Below are 23,349 nucleotides of genomic sequence, written 5' to 3' on the forward strand. Positions count from 1 at the left end.
CAGAGTTATAGGTATCCCAGAAGGCGAAGAGAAAGGCCAAGGAATAGAGAAAATATTCACAGAGATAACAGAACTCCCCTAATATGAAGAAGGAGATGAAAGTAGACATTCAAGCAAGAAGAACCCCAAACTACCATGATGAGAGGAGAAAAACAGCAAAAAGGAACTCTCCTGCACTGCTGGTGGGAATGCAAGTGAGTATAACCACTATGGAAAACTGTTTGGAAGTTCCTCAAATTGCTAAACATGGAGCTTCCATATGACCCAGCAATCCCACCCCTCGTTTTCTACCCAAAAGACACAAAACACTGATTCAAAAAGATACTTGCACCCCCATGTTTATTTACAACTGGAAAGACATGAAAGCAGCCCAAATGCCCAAAAGTAGATTACTGGATTAAAAAGATGTGGTACATATACACAATGGAATATTACTCAGCCACCAAAAATAAAAAACACATGTCTTTTGCAGCAACATGGATGGAACTGGAAAAGATCATGCTTAGTGAGATAAGCCAGAAAGAAAAAGAAATATACCAGATGATTTCTCTCATAGGAGTATAATGGACCAGGCATGATAATAATAATAATAATGAATAGCTATATGCCAGAGACATTTTATGGGGGTAGAGTGGGGAATGGGATAAAAAACAGTGGGGGAGGGAAGTGCGCTGAATTATGGTGATGGCACATGGGTGACTTGATGATGGGAAATCCACGGGGATTACAATTGAGATGAAAAAAATGTTCAAAATGATGTAAAAATAAACATATTTAAAAAAAGTAAATAAATTTATAAAATTAAAAAAAAAATGGGGAGAGGATGTGGATACTTCACCAAGGAAAACATAAGGTAGGTAGGGCAACAGGAACAAAGATGTTCATCATCTGTATTAAAAAGAAATACAGAATACAGCAATGAGATGTCAATTCATACCTGCTATTACCTAAAAGACAAGAAATAGCAAGTATTGAAGAGGATATGAGAGAAGGAAACCCTTATATACTGTTAGAGGTAATGTAAATTCTGTTTGAGGTAGTCTTTATGGAAGACATCATGGAAATTCCTCAAAAGATTGAAAATTCCCTACAATTCGGTTATCCCACTTCTGGCCATTTATAAAAAAAAAAAAAAAGAATGCAAAGGCATTAATTTGAAGACATATATGCAATCCCATATTTGCTGCATCACTACCTAACTGTCCATTATTTGCTGAATTGGGTACAGATATATAACAAACAATGGAGCACTATTCAGGTATACAAAAGATGAAATCTTACTATTTGTAACAATATGGATGGAACTAGAGAATTATACTTAGTGAAATATGACAGAAAGACACATACCATATGATTTCACTCACATGGTATATAGAAAAAAAAAACAAGCAGAACTAAATAAAGCAAAAATACAATCTTGGACTCCAAGACCAATTAGTGGTTACCAGAAGGGGAGTGTGGGTGAAAAGGGGAAGGGTGCAAGGGCATGATGAAGGGCAGACCTGGACTTTAGTGGTGAACTTCATGTCGTGCACTTCTCAGCAATAAGCGTGTGAAACTTATACAGCATTAAATGCAATATCATTTCAGTTTAAAAAAATTGAAAACCTTGAGGGATGCCTATTATTCAGGCAATTTCATGTGTAAAGTTTAATTTGCTAAGATGGAAATTTGATGATTTCTACCTTGTAACATACAACAAAGTTAGAAATAACTTAAGAAAAAATGATTGATACATTTGTTAAGATGCCTATTAACTTTGTTGGGGAAAAATCTAAGATACTACTTCATACCCATTAATAAGGTGATTTTTTTAAAAAGGGAATATATAATTGTTGGTGAAGATATGAAGAAATTATACATCTGTGCACTGCTTGTATAGGTGCAAAATGTGTAGCCACAGCAGAAAGCAGTTTGAATGTTCTTTAAAAATATAAACAATGTCTCCTAAAAATTGTCAAAAAGGTAAACTTCATTAGATATATTTGATTACTATAAAAAAAGGAAAACAATTAAGTGACATTACTAAAGACCACAGCATCAATATGGAAGAATAAAAAATATCAACTGAGCTATTCATGGTGTACTTGGCCTATGTCTAGGGCTCCTGAGTAAAACCAAACAAAAAATAAGTCAAATGGGCATTAACAAATTTATTTTTTTGGATCAAGTCATTAGTTATGAAATTAAACCTAAGATCATGTAAGTGTAAAAGTGTTCTACAGTTATGGGTATATAATTATAGTATTTGCTTAGAAAGATATTATATAGTATTTGAGTATAAGTTGTTCTGATGCAAAAAAAACACATGAAGTTTGTGTAGTTTGTGGAACTGTATATAAGAAAAAAATATTTACATTTTCTCAAGCATGCTACATTCTACAACAGGAATTCAGATTTTGAAAGTAATTTCTGTGCTATCTTCTTTAAGAAAGAAGCTCATTTATTTTTAACAGCCTTGGAAACAGAAGACAAATAGTTAAAAACTATTTTAAAGTACAAATTGCTTATTTTGAAGATTAAGCTTATTTAAAATTTACATAATAAAAAGGAATAAAATGACAAGTTAATGACTTCAGTTCTAAGGCGTCTATATTTCTAAGATATTACCTAGAATCAAGAGAAGTAAAGAGCTGATCAAACTGTTTCTCCAGACTTTCCATAAGACTGAATGCCTCTTCTTTTGTTTGTTTGTGCATGTGTTCAAGGACCTGGAAAAAAACAAAGACTAGTTTGGTACTTTATTTTATAGGAAATTTAGTGCCCAACATTTTGAAATTTCAAGATACTTCTTTAGATTTTCAAAATAATAACACAAGAGGAGATTAAATGAGAAAAATGGAATAAGTAACAAAATTCAACTTTAAATTTTCATACTTGTCAGCAAGATCACATCTGTGTTGGTACTGTGTATTGAAAGATTGACAAAATGGTCTAGAAAAGTATACTAAGCTTCCAAAACTCCCTCCCCACTATCCAGACATCAGGCAGTTAATGCCTTTATTACCTGTGATACATATCAGCACCTAAGACACCATAAATAAGCATCCATGCCCAGCAAAATAAATCAGAAACCATGCCCACCAACACCAGTGGTAATGGGGCACTATGTATAGATAACAAAACTGGAAACAGACAATAGGAAAAAAAGAAAAATGATCAAAATGGCCTTCTGGGAACAAAGAAGGAAAGTTAATCTCTGCAACCTGACAATAGGACACAAAGAATATCTCCATCTCATAGATAAGGAATTCAAAAGGCTATAATGAAAACATTGGAAGAATTAAGAGAAAATGGAGGAAGAAATAAGAATTCAATCAGTGAGCTGAGAAATGAGAAGGAATCCCTAAAGAAGAAAGTAAAGGGACTGGAGGATATGTCGAGAATAGTGGAGGAGCCAAGTAATTCTGGGAAAATCCACAGAAATAGAAGAAATGTAAAAATGAATCAGTACTCTCAAAGATACAGATATAAAAAAGAAAAGGAAGAAGTATAAAGAAAAATGTTTTCTTGAAGAAAACACTTCAAGAACTGTCTGGCACCATTAAAAAGGAAACACATAAGGGTAGGGAACTGAGAAACTATTCAAGGGGATAATGAAAAGAACTTCACCAGCATGAAGAAGGAAATGAAAACAGACATACAGGAATTTAGAACAACACCAAATTACCACAATGAAAGGAATACTACAGCAAACACATAATAGTAAAATTTCCAAGAGTCCAAGACAAAAACAAAATAATGAAGCTGACAAGGGGTAAGAAAAAGATTACCTATATCAACTGAGATGGAAAAATGCACAAAATGATATAAAAATAAACTATTATATTATCTTAAAAAAAAAACAATAAAAACATAGACAGGAAAAAAAAAGATTACCTATAAAAGGAAACCAATCAGGTTGGCATCAGACTTCTCCAAAGAAACACTACAGGCAAGAACATGGAGTGATATATTCAACAAACTCCAAATGAACAAATGCCAATGAAGAATATACTTTACCTCATAAAGCTCTCTGTGCTATGTAAAGGAAAAATAAGGACCTTCTCAAACAAACAGAATCACCAGAAATTTATTATTATACTAAGCCAACACTTCAAAAATACTGCAAGAATCACTAAAACCGAAACTATCAGAGGAATGAATAAGAACTGAATAAGGTAATGGATAGAATCACAAAAAAGCAAACAAAATAGCAAATATGGATGGCAGTAGTATATCAATATAGTTCTAACTGTAAATGGACTAAACTCATCAATAAAAAGATGCAGAGTAGCAGACTGGATTAAATCTGTTTCCTATAGGAAACACATTTAACAACAAAAGATAAACAAATATTGAAAGTACAAGGTTGGAAAACAATCCTACAAACAAATGGACCTGAAAACATGGCAGGGACAGTTACACTTTTATTAGATAAAATACACTTCAAACTAAAAAAGGTAAAACAAAAAAAAAAAGATAAAGACTGTCACTACATTATGAATAAGGGGACAATACATGAGGAAGATGTAACACTCATCAATATATACTTACCAAATGAAGGAGCACCAAAATATATCAATTTCTGTCAGGTCTGAAAACAGACATTATAGAAAATACATAATGCGGTATATTCAAAGTCTCGCCAATGGGCAGATCAATGAGATAAAGGAAAACAAGAACACTCGAGCTCTAAATAAGTATCTAGACATCATGGATTTAAAAACCTCTCTAGGATACTGCACCCCAAAAAAATCTTATCACACATTTTTCTCAAGTGCAAATGAATCATTCCCCTGGATTGATCACATATTGGGTCATAAGAAAAATACAAAAAAATACATTAAATATAATACCAACTATCTTCTCCAATAAGAAAAGCATGAAACTGAAATAAATCATGGAACGAAAGGAACACTCCTGCTTTATGGAGATTGTAACCCATACTACTGAAATCTTCACACTGTATTAATGTGGAGATCAAAGAAAAATAAAAAAACACCTTGAGATAAACAATGGGATACAACTTTCCAGAGTGTATGGTACACAGCAAAAGTAGTAAGAGGAAAATCTGTATCAATGCAGTCTCACATCAAGAGCCATGAAATAATTCAAAGAAACAACCTATCTACCATCTTCAAGAACTAGAAAAAGAACAATGAAAAAAAAAAAAAAACTTGCAAAAACCAGAAGGAGTAAAAATAGAAATTAGAAACATTTATATGCAAACAAATTCAACAATCTAGAAGAGATGGATAAACTCCTAGAAGTATACAATCATCCAAAGCGAATAAAGAAGAAATAGAACACCTAAACAGATCAATTGCCAAGTAGTGAAACTGAAACAGTAATCAAAATCCTCCCAAAACCAAAAATCCAGGACCAGATGGTTTCATAAATGAATTCTACTAAACATTCAATGAACTAGTGCCTATCTAACACAAACTCCTTCAAAAAATTGAGAAGGAAGGAACACTATCATATACATTTTATCAAGCCAGCTTTACACTAATACCATGTCCAGACAACACACACACAAAAAACAAAACTACATGCCAAAATCTCTAATGAAGACTGATGCAATGAGCTGTAACAAAATCCTAGCCAACAAAAATCCAGCAATGCATTGAAAAGATAATATACCATGACTACTGCAATTTGTTCTGGGAACACAAGGATGGTTGAACATCCAAAAATCAATTAATATATTTCAACACATCAACAAAAAGAAAATCAAAACCCACTTGATCATATCAATAGATTCTGAGAAAGTATTTGACAAAGTTCAACATTTGTTTATGATGAAAGGTCCTCAAAATCCTCAGAAGGATCTTTTGTTTTTAAAAGATTTATTTATTTGCATACAGAGCTGGGGTACAGGCCAGAGGTTTAGGGGTGGCAAGAGGCTTCACCAGAGACAGACTGGGTAGCAGAACAGGCAGATCGACAAAGTACACTGCTGAGGGGAGCAGCGGGCGGGTCAGGAGGGGTCTGCCGCATATGGTCACCTCCCAGGCAGGTGGGGAATCAAACTAATGTGGAAGTGGCTTTAGTTTCTCAGTGCTGTGCCTTAACCCCCTGCGCCACCAGGGAGGGCAGGAACATATCTTAACATAATAAAAGACACATATGACAAACCCACAGCCAATATTATCCTCAACAGTGAAAAGCTGAAATCCATTTCCTGAGGGACTTGTCTGGGATAAGACAAAGATGTCCACACTCACCACTGCTTTTCTTTATAATACTGGAAATCCTATCCAGAGCAGTAAGATAAAAGAAAGACATATGTGGAATCCAAATAGATAAGGACATAAAGCTATCACTATTTGCCGATTATCCAAATAGATAAGGACGTAAAGCTATCACTATTTGCCGATTATATGATAATATATAGAGAGAATTCTAAAAACTCCCCCAAAAGATTCCAAAATTATAGACCCGTTTAGTAAAGCAGCAGGTTACAAAATCAACACACAAAACCCAGTAGCCTTCCTATATACTATCAATCTGAAGAAGAAATTAAGAAAACTACATGTTATTCTTGAAACCAAAAAAAATCAAATACCTGGGAATAAATCTAATGAAAGGAGGTGAAGGATCTATACAAAGAAAACTAATAAAACATTGTTAAAAGAAGTAGAAGACAAAGAAATGGTAAGCCATCTCTTTCTCCTGGATTGGAAGGATTAACATCAAAATGGCCATCCTACAGAAAGCAATTTACACATTCAATGCCATTCTGATAAAAATCTCAATGATTTTCACCATTGGAAAGAATTTTGTTCTAAGATTTGTACCCGGAGTCTCACCCATACCTGATTTACAATATTTAGATGAGATTTTGGACTTTAGATAACTTAGATAAATATTTAAATACTTTAGATAAGACTTTTGTTATACTGGAATGGGGTGAATTTATTTTTATGTGAGAATTACAAGAATCTTAAGAGATTGAATTTTGTTCCCACCTCTCAATTTCCTATGCTGAATCTTAAAAGTAGCTATAATATTTTGAATGCCTTAGCTGTGAATTTGTTTTTGGGAGGTTAGGAGCCTATTTTTTATTACTAAATGAGTGAGCTCTCTTTTGGGGATTGGGGGAGGGAGAAAAGAGAATAAAATTTTCTGTATAAGGGCATTACAGCCACACAGTGAGAGCAATGTTACAGAAATGAGCCGCAATGCTTCCAAGAGAAAATTCAGTTTATAGCAAGCATAAAATTAAAACAGATCCAATTTACTAAGCTACTACTAGCGCCAAGGCTAGAAGACCAAATCTAGAGCTGGTCATGGGAGTTTTCCATTCCTTTATTATGTTTCTGTAGTTTCATATCACTTAGTGATATGATTCATTTAAATAGACACATTGAAAAGAAAACATGCCTTGATTCATGACAGAATTTAATATTCAAAAATGCTTACTTTCACAGCAACATTTAATTGTTCAAGATTATAGCCTGCTGTCATCAGTGCTTCATCAATTTCTTCAGCAGTTTTGGTTTCCTAAGGTGGCAAAACACATGCAAACATAAAATATGAAACTGGATGTGTAGACATATTAGTTGCAAAATCATCAAGCTACTATTTTAATTAAAAAAGCAATAAAGACCCACCTCAAGAATCTGAAAACAAGCAACAAAAACATTTTTATTCCTACTTAGCCAGAGATGAAAAACCATTAACATTTTAGTAATTACAGCAACTTAGTTTTTTTTTTTTTTTTGGCCCTCCCTGGTGGCATAGCGGGTTAAAGCACTGCACTGAGAATCTAAAGCCACTTCCCCATGAGTTCAATTCCCACCTGCCCCAGAGGTGACCACATGGCGTGGCAGACCTCTCTTGACCCGCCCGCTGCTCCCCTCAGCAGTGTACTTCGTCGATCTACCTATTCTGCTCCCCACTTTGTCTCTGGTGAAGCCTCTTGCCACCCCTGAGTCTCTGGCCTGTACCCCAGTTCTGTATGTACAAATAAATAAATCTTAAAAAAACAAATGAAAAAGATGTTTTGTTTTTTAAATAGGATGCCTTATGACCACCTTGCAATGTTTTAAATTTCTTGGAAATTGATCATGGCAATAGAAAATATATGCAAAACAGTTTTTTAATGCAAAACAGTTTTTTTAAATATTATAATTTTGTTATATTAATGTTTAAACAGGAAGCAAAATAGAGCAACACTGCAAGATAGAGTGCTCTCTTCACACCTAGCCCACGATGATGTTCCTAACAAGTCTATAGTATGGAGTTTCTTCCTTTTCTAACCTTAAATTAAAACAACACATTATTTAGAGCTATCATGTGTAGTAACAGAAAATTTTGATCCAATAACAATATCATCAATGAATGATGTTAGGCCTTTTGGGTTGCCGTTAAAATAACTAAAAATCATATTTAAAATATAGAAACTTGCATTTTATACAAAGTTCACAGAATCTGGATTACATAACAAGACTCAAAAGAAAGAAATTTCATACAAGTCAATGTCAAGAATAATAAAGTTGGTCAAAACTGTAATGGACTGCCTTGGAAAAGAAGAGAGAATTGTTCAGGCATGGTGTAGCATTTAAAAAGGGATCCAAGTGGGCAGTGTAGGTTTATCTCTGTTAACTTTAGACTTCCAAAAGAACCCATAATTTTAGGAAACTTTAGAAAAAAGGAAATAAAGATACCTGACACAAGCTATGCAACTTCTATCTACTGACAAATTCCAGATACAAAAGGAAAAGCTCTGAAAAATCAGAATTTCCACATTAGCTCATGTAATGACCACCCTTTTTTGTAATATCAAAATATTCTGAGCAACCATCAGCTTGCAACTGGATTACCTTAGTCTCTTAAGGTGCTACCTGGCCCAGGCAAGCAAGTGCTGCCCCAGGGAGGGAAATTCTTCTTAAAGTAAAAAAATATTACAATGGGCTGATTAATAAAAGCAATTGGCTGTTACAGCAAAATCAATATTGTAAAATAAGACAGTACTAGAATATGTTATAAATAACAAGTTCTTTTACTGCTACTTTCTACTAGCTTACTTAAGCTTTCTATTGCTTAGTCCTAAATGAGGAATCTTACTATCTCCTTTAGTGATTTATCTACAAGAAAACTTCTCTACCCTAATCCTCGACTTGACTTTACCCTTTTTCACATCTCAACCCAACTTCCACCCGAACACTCGACTTTACCCTCTAAGATGTCTCAATGAGAATGAAGATCATTAAGTAGCATTTAAGGCTTAAAGGGACTTTATTTTAGCCAATCATCACTGTGATAAATGTAATAATGCTAGCCTTAAATTTTATGAATTTATGTACCTATCTTAATTTTAATAGATCGATTTTAATAATGTTATATCTCAGCTGAAGGTCAATAGGACCCCAAACTTCTCAGAAAAAAAGATGATTGTGATCTCAGCCAATTTATATGCTAATGTTATCTCACTGCTTGCTCAAAGTGTATAAAATAAACTTCTGCTAACAGAACAGGAAGACTTGCACCCAACTCCTATTCCCCTGTCTTCCTCCCGTTCGCTCCCCTTTCCCCCCCCTTTTAGGAATCTTCTTTTAGGAATCTCCCACCATAAGACTCTGCCTATTTCGTCCCCCAACAATCCATGATCGGGGTCAGTCCCCGACAGATACCAGAGACAAACCAAAAATGTTTTACTTCACCTTACTTTATAAACAACATTTTTCATACCGTCATTATAGTTGATGGCTTCAAAACTGTCCTGCAAGTGGAGGCAGAATATTCTGAATCAACAATGTGTTGGTTAGCAGTCTTCTTAAAGCTCTGAGAATACTTTACCCTGTAAGTGTCAACATCGATATACCAGTTATAGCTGTCAATTCTATTTTATCCTCTATCGAAATAATTCATATAACCTACGAGCACAAGTGAGTCCTTAATAATCTGTGATAAACAGAAAGGGAAACTGTAACAGGTACAGGTTTCATGGACTCCGCCCCCCACTCCAGATACTGGAACTCCAAATCCCATCAGTACCAAGGAGAAGCACGCCAGGACATGAGGGCAGAGCTGAGCAGCCAGGATGGGATAAAACTGGACATGTGAGCTCTGGGGGGACTTGACCTGGTGGTTCGCAGCTGATCGTTTTTGGCTCTCAATCTGTTTTCAGTGTGCCGGTGGAGTCCAAGTCAGCAGAGCTGGTAGGATATCCTAGTTAACCTGTGTTTCTCTCCCTCTTTCCCTGGGTTATTCCTTTACCTTTCTCCTTATAAATAAATCCATTATTTAACCTTTTGAGTGTGTCCATAATACAATTGAATCGTAAGTGCACAGGTGAAGACCCACAGACAGGCAACCCAATTCACATTGGGGTACCCTGTAACAAAACCACACCTACAAATGCTATCTATAAAAAATTTAATCAAGAATTCAAGTTAACAAATTCCTAAAAATAGGTTACAGTATAAATTTTGCTTTAACTTCTCAATCTCTTCTCCTTACCTAATAATTTTGGTAGAGATTTACCAAGAAGTTAATTCTCAAGTGAAAAGTTCATTGCAAGGTACAGGAAAAAAGACAAAGCTTGCAGGCAAACCACAGATCTGAAGCATCAGCAGGTGAGAGGGAAAAGAGTGGTCAAAACAGGGGAAGTAAGAGCACAAGGGATTACGGTGATGGTCATGGGCATGGGTGCTATCTCATGGTGGAGGGAGAATTATGGGAACTAGACATGAGGGGAAAATAAAATATTGTACAAGAATGAACAATGATGTAAGAAAAAGTTTGGTGCATTTCTCATTTATTGATTCTCAAATGTTTGCCTGTTTTTATCTCCATATTACTATTTGATTAGCATGCAGTAAACAGTTTGTTAAGTTAATCATAAGTCTAAAATAGTTTCTAGAGAAAATATGATGCTTAAATGTTACTCTTGTTAGAGAGAAAGATTAATTTTTAACATTCAAAAAGTGACTATTCATGTCTTAAAAACATACATGAGTGTATTAGACCTGAGGGATGCAGTATTAATTCCTGCTTCAAAATATTAAAGATATATAAGGGAAGAAATATATTTTATATCAAAGGGTCCTATGATTTAGAAACCAAACTCTACTGAAATTAAGGGATATGAGTTTGTAACATAAGAATTTGGCATGGATAACTTAAAAACTGATCATTTTGAAAAATTGTGGCTAAACTTGAAATGGATTCACTGACTTTTGAAAATAACATTTCACTCTGCAACCACACTAGATGTTATACACATGTAGATAACAATATAACTGATGTTTAAAAGTCAGAAATTTCACATAGAAATCTAGATTTCTATCATATTTTCTCTTAGAAAAAATAAAAGACCTAGCAACACATGGTTGGTATAATAGGTAGGAATAATTGACTAGAGTGGAGTAGTGGCTACTGCCTTTGGAAAGGATATTTAGTTGGCCACAAGCAACCTGTACTGTTCATTGTTTAGATTCAGTCTCCCTTATAAAACAAAAAAAAAGGCCCCTGTAGATATTTAGATTTGGACACTGAATCATATGAAGCCAGAAAACCTCCAAAAGATTTACTCCAATTAGTTCACAGATATCTTACAGAGGAAGTGAGAATGTATACTGGTGTATACATTCATAGGAGTTGGAAAGTACTGACATTCAATAACCCTGGGTTACTTGTGGATGCTATCAATAACTAGTAATGAGACTTTAGTTAAGTCCACTTAATAACCCAAAGAATATAACTATTATATTTTAGTCAGAGAAGTTGCAGGAGTAATATGAAAAGTCCTAAGTGTTAGGCTAAAGAATTTTGGATTTTATTTGGATAGGCAATGAAAAATTATAGAAAAAGGAATCTGAATGGCTTAAGAGGTAGAAAAAAGAGAACAAGAATTAAACAGTGCAATAGAAATGGAAAGTAAATTATGAATATGGGAGATAGTGTTGAAGTTAGAATCTGCAGGAGGCAAAATGAATGACAAATGAAGAACTGGGGTGATTCAGAGATTCCTGTTACCATCAACAAAATTAAGATTCCAAATGAGATTGTTATTTAATGGTACTGCTTCTTTAATTTTCTTCATAATTTACTACCATGCTAAGTATGCTTTAGTGTGGCATATACTTTTAAAGGGGCTTTACAGACTAACAAAGGGACATATAAATAAGTGCAACAAATATGACATATGTGCATGTCTCTAGCTGGAATATAAATTAATTAAAATTCTACGCATTGGGCCCTCCCTGGTGGCATAGCGGGTTAAAGCACAGCACTAAGGAGCTAAAGTCACTTCAGCATGAGTTGGATCTCTGCCCCAGAGGTGACACACATGGCATGGCAGACCTCTCTTGTCCTGCTCATTGCTCCCCTCAGCAGTGTGCTTCCTCAGTCAGCCTGTTGTGCTCTCTACTCTGTCTCTGGTGAATCCTTTCACTGCCCCTGCACTTCTGGCCTTTACCCCAGTTCTGTATGCAAAAATAAATAATAAATATATTTTTTAAATTCTACACATTAATATCAAACCAATGCCTATTTATACACATACAAACATGTACATGTTATGGAAAAATAGAAAATAAAGGATTTCCAATCCGATTTTTAAATCACCTCTTAGACAGTTCTATTCAAAGTCCTCCATTATATTGTACCCATGCTACTCCTAAGACTAACTAAAGAAATATTATTTTTCCCACATGTTCCTCTTACACAGAATCAAAAGCTTTTGCTAGTATTATACTCTCAGCTCTTCTTATTTGATGTGGTACTCCTGGATTTTTCTTTCTCACTTAAGTTTTATTTTTATTTTTTTATACTTACAAGAACTGGGGTGTAAGTCAGAGGTACAGGGCAGTGAAAGGATTCACCAGAGAGAGAGTAGATAGCAGAACAGGTGGATCTACTGAATACACTACTGAGGGGAGCAGCAGGCAAGACAGGAAAGGCTGTGCCATGTAGATCAGCTCCCTAGTTGGGGATCTAACTCATACCACAGTGGCTGGTTATAGCTTCATAGTGCTGAGACTTTAACCGCTACACCACCAGGGATGTGGTAATCCTGCGCTTTTCTTTTTCACATTAAATAAAGACATGCTAAACTTTATTAGGAGCTTCATTCCACATTTCATTAACAGCTAAGACAAATTATAAATTTTAAAGAGCACCCTATAAATAATGGCCTAGAAACATTTTGTCAATCCTTCATAAATATATTGAACTTTAAATTCTAAAATAAACACACTAGAACATACTTTTTCGGCTGCAATTTTTCCATAAAAGAATCTTCTTTGATACACCCATCTGCTGGGTAATATTCTTGTCTCCAATTTGTAGTTGTAGCAACCTTGAGACAAATAACATTAAAAACAAACAAAAACCAAAAATCTTTTAATAAATTGTTTACCTAGGTTTCAAACAATTATGCCATTCATAAAGTTGATAATCTTAAAAAATCATTAAAGCAAAAATTCAAAAGGAAAATATGCAAAGGATTTAAAAAGATCTGTTAAAGATTCTTCCAGAAAGGGAGATGATAAATCAACATACAAAAATAATGTTAAGCTAACACAAGTCAATATTGCTCAGTTTCACCAGCAGTCAGGAGCAAGCAATTTAAAACAAGTTTGTGCCTAATTTTTACACATCTTTTGACCATCATTGATAAATATCAAAACAAATACGACAAATTTAAAAGCATGATTTGTTTTTGAGCTAAAGATAACAGAAGTTGTTAATAAAGCTTTTTTAATGGGGGTGGGTTTGAGTATTTGTGCAAAGGTATGAAAAACTTTAAAAGCCACCTAAAGTAAGCTGTGCAATGGCTGTTATGCAGCCACTAAAAATAATACAGGAAATGTCCCTAAATTAATCTTTGTAACAAAGTAGTGATAAATGTTATAGCATTCTACATATATTTACATTTTTGATTGGGAAAAAGGATGTTCTGTCAAGGATTTATGTAAGATACCAAAGATAGCCATGTATTATTAGATAATTAAGGAAAAATTACATTGGACTGTTAATTTTAAGAACCACTTTCCCCCAAATTGGGAATAAAACCTTAATTTCTGTAACTCTATATTTATCTTCCCATCTTCACTTTGGCATTTCATAGTAAGACTTTAATGTGACAATCAACAAATTTGACAAAGGATATATCTACCAAAAAAATTTAAGAAAATATAGGATATAAGTTATTTAAGGGATTTCAGTTAAAGCTGTATAAAGATTCTTAATGTGTAATTTATATAATAAAGGCTTTCTTCCCTCATTCCCTCATTTAAGTTTTATTTATGGTGGTGGTTTTGCTTATCTGTAACTTGCAAATGAAAAGTGTAGGATTTGATCAGTACTTTATCTACTGGTTTCTGGCTTCAAGGATATGTTTAATAAGACTTCTCCATCCAAGATTATACAATTATCTAAATATTTTGTATGAGTTTAAATTTCATGTTATAAACACAATCCACATGGGATTTTAATATATAATTATATACTACTTAGAAATGTAGCCTTTCCTCACAGTCCAATATATTTTTGGACTCAGATCCAAAAGATCAGTAAAATGCTAGTATTTTTGGAATGACACCTAAGTATCATTCTTAAGTATGATCCTACCTTTGAACAAAATCTGTAATCCTCCTATGCAAAATTACAGACTATTATTAACTAGCCATTAATATCTATCAAAAACAGAGAAGAGATTTTATTACATAAAACACAACATATTATGAAAGGTAAAATCTGGTGGTTTTTATCTAGATTGGTCACCTAAATTCATAAGAACAATTATAATACCAATCAATCCTGCAGGAAATCAATTTAGGCTTAAGTTTGAAATAGCATTTGTTAGGCCTTTAACATTAATGATAAATTATAAACATTAAGTCTAATATGAATACAGGTTTTATTATCATTTGAAAGAAACTACATTCCTGAAATATTCTGTAAATTCAGACTTCTCACTAATTTAGACTAGCTTCTTCCATTCTTTCTTATTCTAAGATACCAATAAAATCTAAACCTTAAAAATAAAAGAGTAATAATTTCAAGAAGGTTTCTTGATCGACTCCTCCCTTGACCAGTTTTAGTGCAGCTTAAGTAGCTGAATATAGTCTCTTGTCAATTACATGGGCTATAAGCACAAGGGGATATGGAGCCATGGAGCACATTACATTTCTTAGTCAGAACTAATCATTTCTTTAAAGTCAGAATTAATCAAAATGATAATAAGTAGATTTATCACAACCCTAAAATTATAACCAACATTTGTAAATTTGAATATAGATGTTATTCAAAATAGTACAATTTGTATATATATATTTGACAAATATAAAATCATTTGCCAAAAATAGGCAAAAGATTGTCTATTTTTTAAAATTAATTAGAATGGAGGTGGGCAGAAACAGTGCCAGATGCTGCTGGTTCCTTTCCTCTCTTCTGTTTTCATCTACCACTATCTGAGTCTATCAGAGATCTTCAATTACTACCACAGAAGCTGGGATCCTCTTTGATTAGCTACATTGTCAAAAAAGGAAAGGAGGCAGGAATTTCCCACAATAAAGACCATAGTTGTAAATTATGTAATTTCAAAATAGACATGTTTTTGCTATAATTAAAATGTTCATAAATTTATATATGCTTGACATGTTGTAATAATCCAGTTAATCCAGATCTTAATAATCAAAGTTCTTAAGCTTGTTGAGAACATTTATATAATTCATATGTAACATTTACAAACCCATGAGATAAGGACACCACTTATTATTTCCATCTCATAAATGAGGAGATTTCTATCAGGGTAACAGAACCAAGACTTCCAGGTCTTCTGCTTCTTACTTGCCATACTACAATCATCTCAAGTAGAACCTTAAAAATTCAGAGCCCAAGACTTTGAGCTATATACATATTTGGAGCAAAGAATGTTCATTATTTTTTATTTTAAATTATATATCTATTTCACTATTATGGATTCAAAGATTTTACTACCAGTGCAAGTGTACTATTTTTATTGCTTTTGAATTAACATTATGATTAGGCCATTATTTTGCTTCTCTGTCTTTTAAAAATGATGGCAACTTTACAAATAAATTTAATAACACCAAAAGTCTAAGGGGGAAAAAAAAATTCAAAATTTGTTTGTGTACTGTGGGAAGGGAGGGTAAGTGTATGAAAAGAACACATTAATTAAGAATAAAATGAGGCAATTTCCCATCAAAGTTCTCCAAATATGTAGGTTGGTAAATGAATGTGACCTTACCTTTGTATTCTTTTTGGTGATTCTGAACAATTATAAAATGAATGGGAAAGCTTATCTTTTGTTAGGTTTCTCTGCTTAAAGATTCTATAGCAAATATGCTGTTATTTTCCAACTACAAATATGCTTTATGTCATAAACACTTTTACCTTTAGCATTAGTTTGGAATGCATTCAGTATGACAGAAGAGAAGAAACTTACCTCACAATCAGGGCATGTAATTGTGCTGTATTCTTCAGTTATTAACAAACACAGTTCACAAAAAGTATGTCCACACTGAAGTTCATAATGGTGACCTATTAGTGAAATTCTATTGTGAGTCAAACTTGCCATAGTTTATTAAATGTGGAGTAGTAGTAGTAGAGAAGAAAATTACGGAAAACTTTTGTATTACACTTTGAAATGGATGACTTAATGAAAGTCAAGAGAAGTTGTCCAAGTCAGGAGGATGGAGAAAAATCAGAAAGTGTAATGTAATATTGTTTGCATTATATTTGGACTTTTCTATGGTGTATTCACATAAAGTGCTCTGACATAATTCACTTGATTTTATAAATTTTAATATAAAATATAAATTATTTTATAAATTTATATAAATTACAGTTAAACTGGCTGGGGTAATATTTAACCTAGAAATGGGAAAACATTTTGGTGATCTAGCTAATGGTATGATTCAGATACAAGCCTAGTATTGCTTCCAAGTCCAGTGTTCTTTCTACTTCATTATACTATCTTCTGCTAAGTTTTATTTCCTATTCTGTGCAGGAGACAGGAAAGGCAGACATGAGACACTGAGTGGACTCCTGTCTTACCATGATCTAAGACACTGGCGAGGACAAAGGCCAGATAACACTACTGTCTCACACACATAAAGACTGACATAATGAACATTTTCAGAGACCTAGTATCTATTATGGGAAATACCATTAAAAACTTATATCAAGATTTTAATGTTCTAAGTACAGCCTGAAGTTTATCTAATGAAAGACTTGTTTTAGCTATGTAATTTCAAAGACTGTCATTTTAAGATTCTGCAAGAGAAAAAGTAGTCACCCACATTTTACTAGTAAAAAAATAAGTGTTCTTGCTGATTCACAATTGTTTTATTTTGATAACAAGCCTTTAGTTTTTAAGCCAATTGAAATACCTGAAACTTGCTTAAAACCAAACTAAAATTTAAAATGTATTTTATTATTAAAATATTTTATTATTAAAATTTAAAATATATTTATTAAAATATATATTACAATTCCACAGATAACATTACCAAATAAAAAAAGTTCAACTTTTTTATTTTTACAAAATTTGTAATGTTGCACAAGTCCAAAAACCTTGTCTATTTTTCAACTTTACAGCTTATAAACCACTTTCACAAGTCTATATGCAAAATTACCTTCCCAGTATTTTTATGTATTGTAATTCAAATATATAGAACAAACAGTAATTTAAAAGGCCATGTTTTAAAACATCGTTTTGAAATATTTATTTCATTCAAACAGGATTTTTTTTTTAAGCTGATTCATGTTTCCTAAAGGGAGTCCTTGGAGGAACTGAAAATGACTCACTCAGAAAATGCAAACGCTAATCAGTCACAAGCAGCTTTTCAGTCACTCCAGGTGGTGAAAATCAACTACTCATTAGAGAACACAGCATTCTAAAGCATCAAATTACTATTTAAAATAACTTGAACCTGTTCTCACTTAAGTAGATTCTAAATTGGCAGAACAATAGGAGAGTGCAATGTAACCCTCCCTTTATACATAAAAACACAAACATGAAACATAAGGTTTCGTTTTCTAAACGATGCTTTAAGCCTACTTCAGCAGTGTCTTTGCCCGGCCCCCACAACCCCTAATTTTTCTTTTTAAATAAACATTTCATGGGAGTGTGTTACTCCCACAGCAAAAACTACACAAAGAAGTAAAGTTTTGTTACTTCTTGACCACAAGACGAAGTCATGAACTTGTGAAGTCAGGGAAGTTCACTAACCAGAACTAAACGCCCTCACCTGCTTCTGGTGACACCTGCAGGGCAAGAAGTTTCTCCCAACAGACTGACTTCCCCACCTCCCACTGAAGGGGGGGGTCTGCCGGTCCTGAGGAGGTCCAAGGCACCATGTCCACGTACATCTGAGGGCAACCTGCCAGCTCCCGACACCGGCCAGACCACCTGGTGCCCAGGCCACAGGCCTATCCAAACCCACCACCTGCCTCAGAGCGAGGCTGAAGCCCAGGCAGCAGGGCCGGCCTGCTCACCTCTGGTCACTCACCGGCAGCTCTGGTTGCCCTTCTTCCACAATGAGTGCACTGAATTTCTGCCGCGCCACAGGGCCAACTCTGCCGCTGCATCTGTGGATAGCAGGACACAGAGAGTGTTGCCGTCGAAGCTTCCGTCGCCACTGCAGCCTCCTTTTGGATCCAAGGACCAGTACTGCGTGCTAATCCCGGCGTCCCTTGCGCCAGCATCCAATCATTGCAGGCCAGGCGGCTGCAGCTAGCCAATCAACGGTAAAGGAGATTAGAGCCCACCCTCTTGGCTTGCCAAACTCGGGCCCTTTCTGATCTCAGAGTGGCTGCTGTTTTTCCTTGACTTTTCAGGCCAGACTGCGAACAGACAGCATGCACTTGTGAAAGGCCATTTGCTTTACAAATCTTTAATATATTAAAAGTCAGGTTTCTTGAATTATTGCTTACACTGTAGCTGTCTGCACAAGTAGCAACCTTTATATTGATGCAATCCCCTTCCCTAATATGTAAAAGGGCCTGAAGCCCCAAACCTGTGTGATAAAGATTTGAGGGCTTAGTGCATTACTAATTTTTGACTTGCAGTAGCGTTGGTGGAGAAATCAGTTAGTAACTACCAGTGGAGAGCAATTAGCAACGTCAAACTTAAGTGTGGTCATCATTACTAACAGCTGTTAAGCCAGGTGGTCTACAGGGCACTGAACTTGGATCCTTGGAGTTCTCAGAATTTATAAAGGAAAATGTTGCAGCATAGGAACTGTGTGTCACTCTCTACCTGAAATAGTGATGTAAACTGGCTTGTGTTAAATGCGAGAGCATTAGCATAGTAGTAACTAATATGTTCTGAAGAGATGATTAGCCTGGCTCACAGAGGTAGGAAAAACCTTTCTAGCTGATAAAGGGTTTGCACTAGACCTTAAAACCCAGGTAGTATTTCATAGGGCCTGTGGGGAAAACAGTTTTTCAGAGTGGTTTTTGAGATGATCTTACAGCACAGGCAACCTAGTAAGTAGGTAGTATGTAGTTTTGAGAGGTAGTCTGCATGTATGGAAATCGGTAATATATAATCTTGATGTATAGTTTGAATGCATGAAAATACCTGTGTAAACTGAGCCTAAACTTGGCTCTGTGTGGGCTTGATCTATAAAGCATATAAAAGCCAACAGGGCTCATGGAGACTGTAGGATGGGCTTTCAAGGCCTCTTATGACCACATACACTGGTCTCGGAGCCACTTCCACAGCCAGAGCGCCCAGGGTGACTAACACTGCTGGATGCTGTTGCTGCTACCAGGAGGGCCTGTAAGTAGCTAGGGGCTCCAGGGGTCTGCCACCACTCGGGCTGGTACAGGGCTTCTGCCGCCTGATCCACTTGTGCGGCTGCTCCAACCAGGCAAGCAGGACAGATCATGCTGTTGCTACCTGGATCTCCTTTTGCTGTAATAAAGACTTGTTCCTGGTTTCGTAGCTCTGTTTTCTTGTCTACTGCCATTGAGACCCAGGAAAGTTTGTAGCTGAGTAAATAAAGGGATGGAAATATCCCAGGGGGAAAAACAGCATAAGGAAAGGGCCATAGGATGCTGTTACCTAACTTAGGAGCTGAATTTATTCAGCCAAAGTATTAATTTTCTTAAAGTAAGCTTTTAAAGAAGTATTTTGGGGTCAAAATTTTTTAGAGTCTTGAATGTTGGGCAAAAGAGTTTGGATTTTACCTGTGAAGCATTTTGACAAAATTGTGTAAGCAAGAGATGACATAATCTGGCAGCAATGTGGCAGGTATATTGTAAAGAAAGCACCTGAGGATAGCAGGGTACCTTCAGCTGTTAAGAATAAAAGCCTGACATAGTCCTCTCATCCACTTTACATAAAACAAAGCAAAAGCAAATATTCTGTTGAAAAGCTCACATCCACTTAAAAGTCTTTATACTTTTCTGTCCTCAGGAAAAAAGTTCTTATTACTTAAACTACCCCTAAGACACCCATTATTAATTTCTGTTACTGACCCATTTTGGAACTTAGAGTTCTTATCCAGGCTATACTCCATGTACCATGCTGATTCTTCTAGAGTTTTGTGAGTGATATTCTCTATTCCCCATATCTTGAATGCCAACCCCTGTTCATTGATTCATATTATCCTTATCTTTCATTGACCCTTACTTTAAAGCATGACATTTCTTCTTGCTCTCAAACCCACTCTAGGTAACAACATCTTTTCCACTTTGATATCTATATCATAATTTGAATAGTGACAATCTCATTGCAAAATGTTCTCCAGCTTCATAATATAAATCTAATGCAGGAAAGTATAGAGAAGCCATCTCTGCATACCACCTTTAAATTATACCCTTGGTTGTCCCAGGATTTGAATAAATCTTGCATAATTTAGGGTTTGTGAGAAATACAATGATATATGCTTTGACCCCATAGGTTAGGTTTTAGTACTTAACAGGAACTCCCAGATAGAGCAACCAGAATTATTTTATTAACATTAAATTACGTTGTTTATTAATTCAAAAGTATACATGCATCCCTATGTTTTCTGTAGCACTAATTATAATAGATAAGACTTGGGAAAAACCCAAATGCCCAAAAATAGATGACTGGATCAAGAAGATGTGGTACATATACACAATAGGATACTATTCAGCCAGAGAGAGAGAGAGAGAGAGAGAGAGAGAGAGAGAGAATCTAATCCAATCACAGCAACATGGATGGAGTTAGAAGGGATTATGCTCAGTGAAATAAGTCAAAAAGAAAAAGAAAACTGTTGGATGAGTTCACTTATAGGATAAATATAGGAAAAGCAAATAAGGGATCAGGACAAAAGTAATTAAAAAAAGAAACAACACAACAAAACTGAACAAAAATAATCAGAAAGCTATTAAGTCAGAGACTTTCTTCAGGGGAGGAGAGGAAGAAGATACACAAGGGACTAAGGTAATGGTGCATGGGTGAATTGGTGGTGGGAATTCTATGGGCACTACACCTGATGTAAACTATATACAAAAATGAAATTAAATATATTTTAAAAAGACAAAAAGCATTTAGATTGTTTAAAATCTTTATTTGGAATCCTTTAGTTACTTCTGATACATTGTGACAAATTCTTAAAATGTCCTTAGGTATTTATGAGTTGGCCTCTGCTGCCCTCTCTGAGTTTCTTTTCGTGCTTATTTTCCACTCCAGATACACTGGAATGTACATTCCAGATACACAGTTTGTTAAGTAAAGCCAAGTGCTTTCCACCTTTGCCTGGAACTCTCTTCACTGCAATATTTAAAATAAAAATTATTGTAAAATATTTTAGCTCCACAGAAATGAAGAATAAAATTAGGTAAAGACTGCACCATAAGAAACATTGAAGAGATTCATGCTTAATTAAGCAAGAAGTGGGTGGAGATAAATGCCTGGAGGTTGTGGTCTCAAGAAGCACGCTGTATTGTAAACCATGGCTCTGCCACTTGGCCAGGAGCTCTGGGGAAGGGAGAACTTAGTGGTCTGGAGGTGCACACTATTGACATAGGAGAGATGTGCAGAAAAGCTAAGGTGTTCCTATTAGGCTGGGCCCCAAAGAGGGTAATAGGGACTATAACTAGGCTCACTCCTACTCACCCCTCAGGATGGGTGACATGTGGAACTCACTGACAGTGGGCAGTCTTCAGAGATTCAATCCTGAAATCCTAAAAAGAAAGGATATTGGCTGTGCCACAGCTGGAAAAATTTTTTGAAAACCACCTGCATTGCTGCCTGATGAAAAAACAAAAGTACTGTAAATTTCTAAGCTACAGCTACAATAACTTAAAAAAAAAAAAGTCAATATGTGGATGGAAAAATACAACACATGGAACGTTAGTACCTTCTAGAACGTGATCATAGTGACATGGAAGAGTTTAATCTCCTATTAGATACAGAGTGCAAAATTTCCATGATAAAGACTTTTAAAGAACTAGAAGTAAATTCAGAAAAGCAACAATGACTTGAGAAATAAAAGTAGTTAATAGAAAATAGAAATTGAACCTTTAAAGAGAAAATAACAGAGATGCAGCATGTGTAAATTCAAGAGAATACAAAAAATTCTGGAGAAAACTATGAAAACATAATGTTAAGGGGAAGGATGGCCTAAAGGAACTCTGCAGAGTCTTGTGTACCCCACCCTCTACTCCAGCTCTCTCCTCTCTCTCTCTCTGGAAACAGCTCTGCCTGACTCAGTGCTTTCAGTCAGCCAAGCTGCTAATGTATTCCAGTTACTTGACTCTTTTGTGTGTGCCTGCAGTATAACTGAAATCCGAGCATGCAGGTGAGTCCCCATAGACAGGCGGCACAGCCCGGTCCACTCTGGGCTATCCTGTAGCAATAATAGACATAATGTAAAATCAAATCAGTGAACATGAATATAATAACACACACAGTAGATGAAGAGAAAGAGAAGGGAACAGAGATCTTACTCAAAGAATAAACAAGGAGAAATTCCCTTATTTGGGATAGGAACTAAATTTACAAGTCCATGAAGTTAAAAGCCCACAGGTACTTTTAAATATAAAGAGTCATACAACAAGACACCTTGTCATCAAACTTCCAAAATTTTCAGACAAAGAATATTGAAAGTGGGTAGATAGAAAAAAAAAAAAAACAACCCAGATAATCTGTAAAGTTACTCCCATAAAAATTGCATCATATTTCTAAAAGGTAACCGCATGTAAGCAAAGGAAGGATAGAATGACATTCAAAACAAAGTACTATATCCTTCAAGACTCTCCTTCAGTAAAAAGGGAAAAATAATGACCTTTCCACAAAAACAGTAGCTGAGGAGTTTGCAAACACTAACCATCTTGTTGGGTCCCAGCCGGGATGAGCCTCCCCAACCACCCCCAGAGCTTAAGCACAAGATCATAATAGGAAGAAGA

General features: G+C 35.1%; 1 protein-coding gene across 1 annotated transcript in view; it reads right to left on the reverse strand.

Moving 5' to 3' along the window:
• RNF17 (ring finger protein 17) overlaps positions 1–18,552 on the reverse strand; it is a 134,328-nt gene extending 115,776 nt beyond the window's left edge. Inside the window, exons 1-6 of the mRNA XM_012723193.1 lie at positions 18,474–18,552; positions 16,406–16,500; positions 13,200–13,291; positions 9,679–9,787; positions 7,408–7,488; positions 2,611–2,711 (exon numbers count right to left, since the gene is read on the reverse strand). Of these exons, the coding sequence (XP_012578647.1) occupies positions 2,611–2,711; positions 7,408–7,488; positions 9,679–9,787; positions 13,200–13,291; positions 16,406–16,500; positions 18,474–18,552 (557 nt within the window). The remainder of the gene's footprint in view (positions 1–2,610; positions 2,712–7,407; positions 7,489–9,678; positions 9,788–13,199; positions 13,292–16,405; positions 16,501–18,473) is intronic.
• Between the last annotated feature and the right edge of the window lie 4,797 nt (positions 18,553–23,349).

Source organism: Condylura cristata, unplaced genomic scaffold, assembly GCF_000260355.1.
Source record: "Condylura cristata isolate star-nosed mole 26May11 unplaced genomic scaffold, ConCri1.0 scaffold00010, whole genome shotgun sequence".
In the NCBI taxonomy this organism is placed as follows: Eukaryota; Metazoa; Chordata; class Mammalia; order Eulipotyphla; family Talpidae; genus Condylura; species Condylura cristata.